Source organism: Coccinella septempunctata, chromosome 4, assembly GCF_907165205.1.
Source record: "Coccinella septempunctata chromosome 4, icCocSept1.1, whole genome shotgun sequence".
Lineage (NCBI taxonomy): Eukaryota > Metazoa > Arthropoda > Insecta > Coleoptera > Coccinellidae > Coccinella > Coccinella septempunctata.
This window is the reverse complement of record NC_058192.1, coordinates 6092267-6107268: the sequence shown is the minus strand read 5'-3', so window position 1 is coordinate 6107268 and position 15002 is coordinate 6092267. Positions and strand designations below refer to the sequence as shown.

Here is a 15002-nt window from a genome sequence, read left to right as displayed (position 1 = left end):
GGAACTAAAGGGAATTATTCACCAACTCATGAGCAGAGGTTTTTACTTACTGCAACGTAATTCATCAGAGCCATCGGTGCAATCTCTGTTTCCGTCACAAACAGCATCTTTCGGGATGCAATCACCATTTGAACAGGTAGCTTCGGATGCTGCACAGGCTGTTGGTGGTCGCGTAGGTGGTGGAACCCCTGAAATATAACAGTTGAGGTTTAGTGAACTGTCAGTGGCGCTGCTTCTAAGGAATGGAATTCGGGCTATATAGCAAAGACTCGAGTGAAAATAGCAAGCCTATCCTAATCTGATATTGAGATTATACGCGATCACTTACCAACAAATCATTAAGGAAGCAAACAGAGATATGAAGATTAGTTGAAATGAACTCAGATTCTTCAATATACTATACCTATTCCTCTATACTCTGTATCAACAGGTGGTAGGACTCCATATTTAATGAGCGAAGATTGCAGTTTACCTCCCTTAGATGTTTTGGCTAATCCAGTAGCAGAAACGAGGAAAAATAATTCAAATTGTGTGTGTTTGGTATTCGAGACCCCATGATTAAAAGGAAACTTACGCGACGCTTGGCAATTAGGGGAGAAAATACTTCAACCAAAAGACTACTTACATCTTTCAACAGTCAACTGTACTCTGACTGACGCATTCTTTGCGGTGGGAGGATATCCAACTGCTTCGCAAATGTAATCTCCACTGTGTTCCACTTTGATGTTGGGCATTTCCAAGCGACCTCTGTTATCCTTGGATCCCGGCGGGAGTGGTAGGCCATTTGGTCTGGTCCACCGTACGGGTGCGCGTACAGGTCCCTCATCCCTGCATTGGAATACTACCTCTCGATCTGGATAAACATGGATAGGAGCGTTCAAATATTGGAATGTCCTTTCGCATTATTTATTCACGTTTACATCTAAAGCATTTCAGGCGCGTTGAAATTAGTCTCGAGGTTGCATGATGGGTGATTATAAAAAATAAAATGATTCTCATACAGGGTGTCCGAACTGAAACATATAAATCCTCCCCACACACGCGACATTGATTTTTTTCAAACCTTATTGACCCGAAAATTCATGTTTGGAGTAACACTGGTCGAATGACCCAATCTTTCCGAGTATACCAATGAGAGCATCTGGAAGAGTGATTTTTAAGAAATCAATGAATAGTTGGAAGGTTTGGCGTGTTTTTTGGGGACACCCTCTACAATATAAATGATGAGGTTTTATGTTCGTTCTTTATGTGGAAGTGTGGCTTGTTTTTTCAATTTTTGATAATACGAACTGCGGTAATTTTCATCCTGATGAAGATTAAGTTACGATATCTACGAAATTCAGCAAAACTTTGTAAAAGTGAATGATCCTTGTAGCAAAAATCTTTTTGCACATTCTCAATTTACACCCCACAATTAGTCAACAGCATAAATTCGGTTCCGATCGGAGCACAAAATTTTTTTCAGAAAATCGCAATTTTTCCATAAATGGAAAATTTGGTAAAAAATCACATCTACCAGATCGCCACCAAAACTGATCCAGTGAATGAATCGAGGACGTAGATTACGAATGTGCAAACAGAATTTTTTAAGTTATGGTCGATTCGAAATTTTGTACCTTCTAGGAAAAAAGTCCGAAAAAAAATATTTATCGGGGTATATCGACCCAAATTATATTTCTGAATAATTCGAGGTTGTATATTATGAATATGCAATTAGTTTCCTTTTACGAGAGAGTTTTTTGGGAAATAAATCAGTTTTCGTGAAAAATTTCAAATTTTTTTTTCAAATTTGAGGTGCTGTAGCAACCATACGAATAGCACTGGACGAATGCTGATTTTTTTGCTTTCAGATTGATTCTTTATGAATAAAAAGGTTCAATTTTTATCCACCTGCCGCAAACAGTTTAGATTTTATGATTTTTTCTGCAAAGGTGCAAAATCTCAAATTTTCCATCGACCGTAACTTGAAAAATAATCCTTGTAGCAGAAATCTGTTTGCATATTCGTAATCTACGCCCTCGTATCATCCAGCAGTATAAATTTCATTACGATCGGAGCACAAAATTTTTTTTCGGAAAATCGCAATTTTTCCATACATATGTATGGAAAATTTGGCAAAAAATCATATTTCTCTGATCGCCACCAAAATTGAATCACTTACTAATTCGAGGGCGTAGATTACGAATATGCAAACAGAATTCTGCTGAAACGATTATTTTTTATGTTATGGTCGATGGAAAATTCGAAATTTTGGACCTTCGCGGAAAAAATCATAAAATTCGAACTGTTCGCGGTAGGTGAATGAAACTTGAATCTTATTATTTGCAAAAGAACAATCTATGGGTGACAAAATCAGCATATGTCCAGTGCTATTTTTTTGGGGAGCTACAACTCTTTAAATTTGACAAAATTTTTCAAAATTTTCCTCAAAAAATTATTTATTTCCCAAAATACTAATGTTGGAGGAAAACTGAATAAATATTCTTAATCTACAATTTCGAAGCTATACAAAAAATGACCCGGGTCGATATAGCTCGAAAAAAAAAATTCTGACCGGTCGCTAGATTGATCCTTTACGAATAGAAAGGTCAAAGGGGATAATCCTGAGTATTCCTGAGTGTTGCAGTTGATTGAGTTGCAGTTTCACTCTCAATGTGCTTGTGATCAATGTTATCGTGTTACAACTTATGTTGAGCTTTAGTAATTTAGCTTTCTAGTGAAGCTTCCTTTATTCGTTTTCAACGAAGAATTATTTGTGGAGCTTATCATTATGACCTGTATCAATCAGCTTGATGAGGGAATCAAGAACTCTGTGTTGAAAAAGTGTTGGATGTTCATTGGAAACATTTCACTTACAAAATTTTTCGAATTCAAACCAGGCCATAATCACGTGAATTTAATTGGTATGTTGTGATATATCGGTAATATTCGTTATTGCATTCGAATTATGCTAGCGTGAGTACTTGGTTACTCAATTAATATGATCGTGAAAGTAAAGGCGTTTAATATTTTACAGCCTCATTAAGGGATCATATAGTCATTTACTCACCACTCTTGTATACGTCTGCATCGAAAAATGAGTAAAAATAATTAGATAGGATAACACAGACATCAAGATATTATATAAAAATATAATGAAAAATTCATTGAATGTATGAGTACTCACTTTCTCTGATTGATTGGGAAGTTGGATACGTCCTCAAATCAAGTCTAGCTGAAAAATATCATAACTTTATTTAAACGCATTCGAGAACAAAACCAATATGAATAAAAAATATGAGATACAGAGTAATAACATTTTTTCATGTGACAGATAGTTGATCAAGTATTTCACTTACCACAATCAGTCTCATCAGACATATCAGAGCAATCAGGTGGCCCATCGCAAACTTGCGAGTATGGCACACATTGGTTTCCAGATCTACATTGGAAGTAGCCAGTTGGGCATCTTGATGGAGGAGTTGGCGGTGGTTCTGTGGGAGGATTTGGGGGCTCAGTAGGACAATTTCGTTCATCTGAACCATCACTACAATCTCTACGATTGTTACATCTTAAAGAGCCATCAATACATTGTCCATTCTCACAAAGAAACTGATCGAAGGTGCATCCTAACGAAACGTAAAAAATAAAAAAAAATAATAATAAACGAAACTGAATCTCATTCTCGTCCACTAGTACAAAAATCTGAATATCCAAATTATGAAATTAAACAGAATTTGCGTGCATATGAACCAAAATGAGAGTCATCGACAAAACTATAAAAGTGCATTCAAATCAAATATAACATGCAGAAAAACAACAGATTATAGGACTGTTGAATGTATAAACCAGATAACCTATCCATTACGACAATACAAAAATCATCCATACGTAGCGAGATATTATTCATGTATTTCCTCAATGAAATAGAACAGGAATTGATTACAAAATCAACACACTACCTACAATAAAAATATTCGATTTTTTTTAGATATTCGATTGATCGTAAATTTCTGATAACATCCATGCCTGATCATCATAAAGTTTTTACTTTGTTAATAGTTATCACTATGTCCATGGAAAAATTCCTTATGAACAAAATACTAATGGTTGAAAACTACATGTAATGAATATTTACAAATTTGCAGCTACTCCATGTTGGCGTTGAATGTAAGGGTAAAATTGATAGTCCAAATTCAACAAAAATGTATTTCCGGCAGCTTAATGGTTCTCATTTTTTTCGAATCAATACCTTTTTGGTATTAACCATTTAATTCTTTGGCACGCTACTTATTATATTCACGGTCTTCAGAGAAGCACCAAATCTTTCATGAATCATCAAAAAAAGACACCTATCTTATCGTTATCAATGGATGGATTACAATTTTACCCTTGCCTACATACACTATACGCCAAAATCTACGGAACATTTATTTATCACACAATTAATGTAATTTCTAACCGAGGCAGTTTTGTTCATCAGAAAAATCTCGGCAGTCGTAGAAATTATCACATCGTAGTGCAAATTCTATACAGGTACCATCGGTGCATTGGAACCAATCGAGCCCGGCACATATCCCTGGCCAAAAAGGCCCAAACAAAAATTTAAGTAATTTAAATTCTCCTCTTTTCAGTGTTTATTTGGAAATATGCTAACATCTAACCCTATGTAGGTACAAATAGTTCATTCGGGATGTCAAAAATGAATAAAAGCGAATTGATACTTATTAATTACAGAAAATTATGTCAATACAGTATATTTGAACGATATATTATCAGGATAATTAATGATGCCTGTGTATTTCAAAAAACATTGCGGTGTGAATGTGTAGAGAAGCATAAAAAATATGGGCATTCTAAGATTAAAACGAAGAATCATCTTAATCCTAAATAATGGAATTCTTGAATGGAACTTTGGAATAATTCACTTCCAGGAAATTCTCTAATAGAGGACAAAACAATTCCCGTACTGTCTTGTTCTCATAAATAAAGCTCCAATAATAGTAATAATTGCAATAAAAGAACTCTAAATGTAATTCATCAGAAAATTTCACTGAATACGCAGTGTTAACAGAAAATTTCTTCCATATCAACGTTTGAGCTCCGAGACAAACTCCATGTAAGAGCATTGACCATCTAAGTCGTGCAAGATGATTCGATTTGAAACATTTCTCAGAAGAGACATGCCTAGGTTCATTTTCAATTCCACGATTTCGGATTGTTCGGATAAGGTAAGCAAATATGTGGATGAAGAATGAAGGATTGAGTTTATGTGAATTTATCAAGTACCCATACATAAGAAAGAGTAAGAAAAGACAACGATCACATTCACTTTCATTTTGTCCATTGAGAATATTGTTTTATAATTGGCTTGAAGGTTTTTGCTCCGAGAAAACAAGAAGGTGTTGAAATGCGAAGGGTTCATCGTTAAAGGATAATTGATTGAGCGATTGGAGATGATCTGATTATTTTTCCTATATGGATATTTTATCAGCCCATCTCAAACATTTCAAAGCGAATCTCTGCAGAAATATGGCGCATTTTAGAAAAAAATTGTGGAAAGCTAAAGAAAAATAACAGTCATACGTGTAAAAGCGGAAAATACTCGGGGGATACTAAAAATAAATAGAAAAAAGAGTGTGAAATGACATCTTCAAAATTTAGGAATTTGACTTTCATAACCAAGAGGATAATATTGAATTCACCAACAATAAAAATCAACTTACGACAATCTTCCTCGTCCGTTCTATCTCTACAGTCAGGTTTGCCATCGCACTGTAAGGAGATGGGGATACAACTTCCATCTCCGCAGATGAATTCTGAGGATGAACAACGTTTCGACTGGCAGTTGTACTCATCAGAACCGTCCGAACAATCGCGTCTTGAGTCGCAGACCCTGTTCTTTGGTATGCACTGGTCGTTCTCGCACTGGTATTCGTCTTCCCGGCATGAAGCTTTCGAACGAAAATTATAATAAAACAAAAAATATATAAAACAGTTTATATCATAGGCGTAAACATTTTCTCAATTTGTGAATTGATTTACTGGAGTAAAAATTATGGATTTGCTTCTTATTGAGGGTGAAATACATAATGTATCTGTTTGACAGTTATCAAAACCTTAATTCAGTGAAATTTCTCAACTGGTTGAAAGCAAATATTTAGTTTGACGACCCAAAAGCATCAGCCACACAGATTATATCTCCAATCCATCTAATAACATGAATTTTTTATGGAGTAAAGTTGTTGTCTCAGGAAACAGACAAATGATGAATAAACACTCCGTATTATTTTGTTTATTGAGAGAAATTCACAGTTAATAATTCAATGGGGGCATATATTGATCAGCTCAGTCATTGGGAGGGAAAATATGAAATCTTTGGATTTTAAGAAAGGAGATCATCAGTGAAAATATATTCTTGTGGAAAGGGATGAAGGCATGAAGGGAAAATTTATCTTATACGATATAAAAATCGATTGCTTTCCCAACACATATATTCGTAATAATGAAATCGTACGAACATAAGGGAACAATAAAAATACTTACGACAATCGTTTTCGTCTGAACCATCATCACATTCATTTTGTCCATTACACTTCAAATAATCCGGTATACAGGATCCATCCGAACAGGTGAACTCGTTTTGACTACATCGTGCTAAAAATCAGAGCGATATAATATGTGGGATCAGCAAAAACTGATTAACAGTAATTTGAGAAAGTCTAAAGAATCACTCATGTTATTAGTAGAAAATTAGTCTATAACACTTTTATGTTCATATGTCTCAAACAACAATAGTGGAGGATAATAATTCATTCGAAGATAATAGATTTCTTCTTTTGTATGGCGAAAGAAGAATAACAGGGGCAAAAAAATGCAAAATTAGTTATGAAATAAATCCAAAACATACAGAATATAACAATATCAATTACGAAAAAGAAAACTATAGCATAATACTGAAAAATGGGATCCTGAATGCTGGAGAATTGGAGATAAATAAAATGATACACGAACCCAAAAATCCCAAAATATATACAGGATTTTTCGCAGAAAAGTTCAATATGAATTTCAAATGGAAAATTCTTGAAACTGATTTGTTGGTAAAATTTTAATAAAACCAGAATGAAATAGAGGACTTGGGAGGTTTCCATACCTACAACACTTCTTCTTAACCATTATCGAAGGATTATTTTTAATATTAGTTTCTAACTACATGTGCAAATCTAACTACTTTCGAAATGGTGCAAAAGGCAGTAACTTAATGGATTCAAATTCTGATGAATAGGTACAATAGAAAAATTAAACTATCATCTAGATATGTACCTGTGATGCTGCGCTGTACTGACTGACACATTAAACCATCAGTACTACAGACAAACATCACTAGGTATTTCGATTTAATAGATATGAAAGGTTTTATGGCAATTCCTTAAGGAAAAATGATGTCGTTATTTGAAAATTGATGCTAGAATCCATATGAGTTACAAATCGCAGGAATGAAATTCAGTGAAGTCGTTAATTGATAGAGATGTCTACGAGCTGCATCAGACAGACAAGGTAGTTTAATTTTTTCGACCTACTGGTGTTCGAAATGCAATCTTTTTCGTCGGAGCCATCATTACAATCAGCATAACCGTCGCATTTTTGTTTTGGGTCCAGACATAAGCCATCAGTGCAGCGGAAAAGCCCACCGGGACATGAGAATACTGTGCGAAAACGGAAAATTTAGTATTGAAAAGATGGTTCTGCAAGGGAAGTGGAAAATTTCAAGCCAAACAAATTACAATTTCATGTGAGCAGTTATAGATTGATTATCAGAATTTTTATTGAAAATTTCCACTTCTACTCTCCAATTATTCCTTGACACTTGAGTTCTTCTTCTTGGATATCCTTTCTCGGAGAAGCAAAGAGAATTAGGAGTTGACAAAAACTGACAATTTTCAAACAGCAAGTAAGTAAGCAGTTATCACTTTTCAAGGGGTCCGTGAAGTTAGCGAAAAGTTTAAAGCACTAATTCTGAAACTGTGTTAAATATGTAGTGCCTAATTAGTGCCTATTAGTGCCATATAAATCTTTGACAGCACCATTGTCGTTTTTGAGAAATTGATAATTCAAGTTCTTGGTGCTGATTTCACGCTCAGCACCAAGATTGGCGGCCTAAGTCGTATGTGTGTGAGCCGCTTTAGGTAATAATAAAATGACGCACTGACGACGAATCTATTGCAGAGAATGACTCGCATACCGCTCCATAGATGGCTACGTGGTATCAAAACAGATATTTTCGTGTAACTCAAAAACTACAATGGTGCTGTCAAAGATTTATACGGCACTAATAGGCACTAATTAGGCACTAAATATTTAACATACAAAATCAAATCGTCAAATCAAGCATGAGTTGATTGCAAACATATTCTAGTTTCAAACATCAATCAGAGAAAAAAGATTGTTTGAATTATCCTGAGAAAGGATTCCAGAACACCATAAACATACCGCAATCTCTCTCATCCGAACCATCTTTACAATCGATTCTCGAGTCACATCTGAGAAATTCTTCGATGCAATCGCCATTAGCACACTTGAACTGACTTGGACTGCACGTTTCGCATTCAGATTCATCTGAACCATCTGAACAATCGAATATTCTGTCGCATTTCTTTCCGTAAACGCATGATCCATCCTTACACTTAATTTCCCCATAGGCACATGAAGCGGATGCTGTTCGAAAAATGAAATAACATGATCTCAAAAGTACAAATGGATGGTGGAATGATTCTTGGACCAATGGATGTTGATGGATAGCCCTTCAGTAGATTATTCAGTTGACAAAATGTGAACAGCAAAAACATTAAAATTGTGAAGTTGTTCCACTATTTTATCTTGACTGAATGATCTACTGATCAAAACACTAGGAGTAGGTGAATATACATAGTAAAATATCTACACAACTACACTACTACCAATCAAATAGTAGATGGTTTCCAATCTACGAAACCAAAACATTCAAAACCATACAAAATAATACCGAAAAACATGGAACTACCAGAAATTACCTTCGAAGAATACATACCGTTGTAATCTTCGTAATTTAAATCATCATTACAGTTAATTTCATCGGTTTTGTCAGTACAGTCCGGTATCCCATCGCAACGATATGTTGAGTCGACGCAAGTATCATCGTGGCATTTGAATTCGTTCAAGGCGCATGATGTGTCGACTGTTTCCATTTTGAAAGCATGCGCAGAAAAGCAGAAGCATTGTGGAATATGTGAAAAAATATTTTCGAATTCTTCCATGTAAACGAATTGTATTGATATCGAACAATAACGATTAGGGATGGCACCTGCTTTCGACGACTACAAAATATATGGTAAAAATTAGGCGCCTTTCCTCCCAGAGGGATTTTAAGACTGAATACTTCTTATCGAAAGAGGTCAGCAGTTGATTGAAAGATGGTCGACTCCTCTTGACCTAATTCCTCAGTATGCATCTTTAAACTTACCAAATACCTAATGGATTATAGAGATGAATCGAAGAGGCCATGACAAGATATTGAGAACATCCTTAATACGAAGTCTTATCATGTTGACAAGGCGTTGAAGAAAAGGAAGTATTCTACCACCTTATCCAAATATCGCCAATATCAAACAGAAGAGTTTACTCTTTAGAACTGCTGCTCTTTTTCCAATTGGTTTCACTTGAAAATAAACATGAGAGTCCAGATCTCTTTCAAATTTAGTATTGGTATTGAGCCTTCAATGGTGCAATCGATAAGATTTCATGCCGAAACTTTTCAAGAGCACCCAAGTGGCTGAAAATTGATATGGTCCTGCGATTTGTTGCAGTAAGTCGAAAATAACTATTTCCGCTCTGCATTTCTCTTTCTGTGACCTTCCCTACCTGAACCCTCTCTAATATATGCCTGATACCAAGGCATCATCGTCGATTGATGAAATAGTAGCCTTTTCTAGGCACTGCACTGCAACCTTGAGGTTTTTTGTGATTTCCATCAGAGCTGTTTCAACGCCATACCATCCTACAGAGCTCGTCCTCAAGTTTCAGAGTTTAAATGAACTCCAGTGTCTGGCATGGCTTGAGGGAGGTTAAATCCTTGTATTTACCAAAGCATTTTAGCATCATTGGCCAGTTTCTGGTAGACCTATCCTCATGAGGTGCTTGCTTCCTAAGGCAGCAATGTCTGCCAGGAAGCCAATAAGAAGTTGAAGCAAATTTTAGTGATATCCAGATACTTTCAGATCTAACCCTTGACGATTCCTTCAGAGAGTATCTCGTTCGCTTCATTCTTTTGAACCTTTCTTTTGCTGCTGCATTTTCTTGTTGGTTCCGGTTATGCGAGTTATGCGAGAGACTTATGGTTGGTGACAGAGGCTCACTGAGGTATTGTGGGGATCATTTGACAAAAAAACGTCAATTTATGCCCATATGCCCCGACTTATTTGAGGCGGGCTTAACATTAAATCAACTCATATAACTAATACAGAGATAATTAAGCCTCAAAGTTAAACATGCCTCAGATAAGTCAGTGCGAATGGGCATAAATGAAATTTCGATCAATTGCTGCCTTTCAATAATGAAATATTATCACCAAATCTGATGGGGAATGCCTAGAGGTTATCTTTATTTTCGTACTCATCAAGCTATTTTTGTATATCACATGTTGCAGTCTGAATTGCTTTTGCAAATAGCTCACGTATTCCATCAATTGAAAAAATCTGCTTATTCGTTCCCATCATTATCTACATTCTATATTTAAAAAAAATATCGATTGAACTATAACGAATTGCGCTGCTCGTAGCACAAACTCAGTATCTATGCACAAATCCGTTATATTCTTAGAGAGTCAAGAAAAACCTACCAGGAGGAGGATACGGTTGGCAATTATCTTCATCGCTACCGCTCGGGCAATCGACAATACCATTGCACCTTTTATAACCCATGATACAATAACCTTCGGCACATTCAAACTCGCTGCTCTCGCATCTTCTTCCCGCATCTGATGATAAAATGATGAAGAATTTCAGTAAAAATCTAATTGACTAGTTTGACCACGTGCAGTTAGTTTCGATTGTTTCCACCAACCCGCATTCTATTCATTGTTATGTGAGTGTCTTCCCTCAATCGTTATCACAAAGTATGACCAATTGTTCCTAGCATTCCGGAATTAAACATGCCTTATATTTTATTCATCGTTAACCCTCACTTAACATGCCGCACATGGAAGAAGTTCATCCATCAGTTGGTAACTGACATAAGTATTCAATCGTGCACGTCAAAAATTGTCAGTATGAATGTTTTAGGGCTCGCCCTGTATATTCAACCTCCACATTAATAAGGCAAGGCATCATGCGTTTTTTTCTGAATAAGTCTATACAGAGTTGTTAAGAAGTAACGCGAAAGATTCAAATTTTCGGTATTTACCTACTATTATAAGGAAGATTCGAATTATGTGCTTCACTTTTTACTCACTCTGTATATGTTCATATTGAGGTTAGTAGGAGTTATGATAAGAGACATTGGGACTGATTGAAGTAGAGAAAAGTCACCAACCATCAATTGATAAATAAAAAGTAGCTTTATTGACAGTACAAGTGCTCATTTGCTAAAAGAAAAAGAATTATGCAAATTTTGAACAGACATTCCGATACGAAATACTGAAAATTTTATCAAAAATGTATGGAGAAAACGGTATAAATTCTGAATAACTGAATCAACTCTGATATCATTGAACCAATCGAATTCCCATATATAGGTACTCAAAATAAGAGGAAAAACTTTAGAAAATTATCATTTCTTCGAGAAAAAAAATCAAACTGGTTATGTGATCTGTGGTAGTTGTAAAAGATCTTTTCAGTGCCTTTTCAATACTAAAATCCCAAACATGAAAAAACCTCTCAATTTCAATATCGAGCAATTTATCAATTGATGGAAGTATTTATACTGAAGAAGTATTTTACCTGTAAGATTGCTGGCTTGACCACAGTGTCTTTCATCACTGCGATCTTGACAGTCGAATTTTCCGTCACAATGTCTACTTTTTGGAATGCATAAGAAATTATCATGGCATTTCCAAAAACCTGGCACGCATACTAAGTTGTGACCTGCATGCGTCATCCACATGGCAAAAACATGCAAGCATATAAAAACAAGCAAATAATCATGGAGAAAATCATGCAATTTTCCCTATAAATTCGGGAACCTATGTTTGGTGGATGAAATTCCATTGGAAAATTCGAATTTTGCGAATCGATTCGAATTATTTCTCAGAAAAATTAAGTATAAATTTCTATAACTATAGGGAATTGGATTTCCCACACATAAATCTATGGATAAAATGGATTGCTGCCTTATTATAGGAAAATAATAGTGTGAAGCATCCTGAATAGATTTTAACTGATGCGTTGGTCAATTTTCCCACTAGTATAGAAAATATCTGTCATTGTTTCATACAAGCAATATGTGGTATTACACAAACTGAAGTATATAATCAGTGAATTGTATTTAGGGTAACTCTTGTATAAAAACTCACTGTACTCAACTATATATCATTAGGAAAATTTTATTTGGAAATTTCAGATCAATAAATATGTGTATACTGAAGCTTTGAAGATGATTTTCCACATTTCTATTGATTTGGTTATCCCATTTCAGATATTTCAGACACCAAACATAATATCAGCTGAAGCATATATTTTACAAAGCCTTATTACGCATTTTTATATCAAAATTTACAACTCTTGCTAACATTGTCCAATAAATTACCAAAATAAAAAATACAAATAAAATATCCAACGCATAAAAAAAATCATTGAAAAGAAAAAGGAAATAAGATTTATAGAGTATTTATCCTTGAACTTCGAGGAGAAAAACAAGAAAGAGTACAGTGGAGATATGGAATAAAAACAAGAAATTCTTTCGAATAACGTAGTAGACAAGTAGGAAAGTGTCAGAAGAATCACATAAGAATAGATCATGAAACGTCAAAGAGAGAAGAAGAGTGAACACAGTAAGATGCCCATTAGACAAAATAAAAACGAAAAAATCAACAGAGTAATAGTCGACGACAACTGATCTTACCATTGCAAGACTTTTCATCACTACCATCTTCACAATCACGCCTTCTATCACAACGTTGTCCAACGGGTATACATTGACCATTTGTGCATTTGAACTCATCATTTCTGCATTTTGCTGGACCGCATAAAACACAAGGTGAATTGAGGAAAAAACTGATTTAAAAAAATTGATACGAAACGTCTTTTTTTTTCGAAAAATGAATGATACTCAAGCAGAGGATGCGTATTTAGGTTTTCACTCTGTAACATTATACGATGAAGCGAATACCTTGAATACTTTTGGTATTTTCAGATTAAATTACAAAAAAAACGATTCCTCAATCAGTTTTATCTAATTCAAAAAGAGAAATATCAACTAACCACATGATGCTTCATCCTCTGCAGCAGAACAATCAGCTCTACCATCACATCTTTGGGAAAGATTGATGCAGGTACCATTTTCACATTTAAATTCGTCTATTCTACATTGGTCGCAACCGACTTCGTCTGAATTGTCTGTACAGTCTCTCACAGAATTGCATCTGTAGGATCTTTGGATGCACATTCCATTAGAACAGCGCCATTCATCTGCTGTGCATGGTTTTATGCCTATTCCGAAGAGAAGCGTTTTGGGATGAGTTTTATCGTTTGCGAAAGACACTCTCTTCGTCATTTGAGATAAAGAACGATTAGATAGATTCTTATAATTCGAAATTACATCAACTGGGATGAAAACTTGATTTTTATATAAAAAAAAAACTGAATTTATTGATGAAGAACATTGATATATTCCTCCAAACTATTTTAACCTAATATGGCATACCCCGAGTAGGTGAAATTTTTCTCATGGACTTATTTCATTATTAGTAAATTTGATATAAATACTTATTCATTATCTCAGAATGAGGAAAGAGGCTCTTTTCTCTAGATCGTAAACCTGAACCTTATAACCAGACCAACAATTTTTTATTGTGGGTAGTAATGAACCACCACCGAAGCCACCCAGTAATTTTCGAATCTACCAAAATTAAACCCTTTAAAAGCAAAAATTTCATACTAGCACAATTGTCTTCGTCTGAACCATCTTGACAATTGTGGATGCCGTCGCATCTCTGCTGAGGAGGTATACAGAAGCCATTTGCACAATGGAAATCGTCCAGAAGGCATGCTGAAAATTGAATATAAGTCGACCTTTGATCGGATTTGAAATCGAAAAGGAAGAGTTAGCTGTGAAGAATGGAGATTATCGACAACAAAAATGTATGGAGAGAACTATAGAAATCGATGGTAACGGTTTCTCATCTCGGTGGGATACAATCCTGGAAATAATATTATCACAAACGTCAACACCCCTCAAAATCAAAACGAAACTTTCTGTACAAACATAATATATGAGCAATTTCTTTTTAGATATATTTTGAACATAAATTTTTCGACATTAATGAATCATCCGATAAACTAACCGTAGATTCAGTATCTCTGATTTATTCTACTTCACTTTTTTTTTAACCTTCCGTTTCCAAGATTGAGCCCACTGTCACCTTGAGAAAGCTTTTTTTATTATAGCATAGAGATTATGAAATCTGAGAGAGAAAGTTCAGCGGACAGATATTTCGATGTTCGGATTTGGACTAGGAAGAACTACAGATGAAATATTTCATGAAGGTGCAGATACAATGATGAAGATACGGCTTCAACTGTATTCTGAGAACACTTACGACATTTCTTCTCATCTGATCGGTCTCGACAATCATATTTTCTATCGCATTTGGCAGCTAGAGGAATACATTTACCATCTCCACAAGCGAATTGGCCTGAGCTACATCCAGCTATAGATTTCGAACATGCAAAATAGTGCAACGTTTTAACGGAATTCATTCACAATTCGGTAAGCTTGGCAGCAGCTAGTTATATGTAAGCATTTTTTGTGCCTGGACGAGATTTTATTTGACA

General features: G+C 35.2%; 1 protein-coding gene across 32 annotated transcripts in view; it reads right to left on the bottom strand.

Moving 5' to 3' along the window:
• Positions 1 to 15002, bottom strand: part of LOC123311439 (basement membrane-specific heparan sulfate proteoglycan core protein) — a 148733-nt gene that overhangs the window by 18599 nt on the left and 115132 nt on the right. For 17 of the 32 annotated variants that reach the window (XM_044895392.1, XM_044895395.1, XM_044895398.1 and 14 more), the window contains 14 exons: positions 14768 to 14878; positions 14107 to 14217; positions 13431 to 13658; positions 13072 to 13185; positions 11952 to 12095; positions 8470 to 8694; positions 7560 to 7685; positions 6526 to 6636; positions 5706 to 5933; positions 3339 to 3608; positions 3167 to 3214; positions 3050 to 3064; positions 626 to 853; positions 51 to 188 (listed from right to left, as the gene is read on the bottom strand). In XM_044895392.1, the coding sequence (XP_044751327.1) occupies positions 51 to 188; positions 626 to 853; positions 3050 to 3064; positions 3167 to 3214; positions 3339 to 3608; positions 5706 to 5933; positions 6526 to 6636; positions 7560 to 7685; positions 8470 to 8694; positions 11952 to 12095; positions 13072 to 13185; positions 13431 to 13658; positions 14107 to 14217; positions 14768 to 14878 (2097 nt within the window). Of the gene's footprint in view, positions 1 to 50; positions 189 to 625; positions 854 to 3049; positions 3065 to 3166; positions 3215 to 3338; positions 3609 to 5705; positions 5934 to 6525; positions 6637 to 7559; positions 7686 to 8469; positions 8695 to 10852; positions 10991 to 11951; positions 12096 to 13071; positions 13186 to 13430; positions 13659 to 14106; positions 14218 to 14767; positions 14879 to 15002 lie in introns of all 32 variants that reach the window. The other 15 variants (XM_044895393.1, XM_044895394.1, XM_044895397.1 and 12 more) reach the window with 15 other exon arrangements.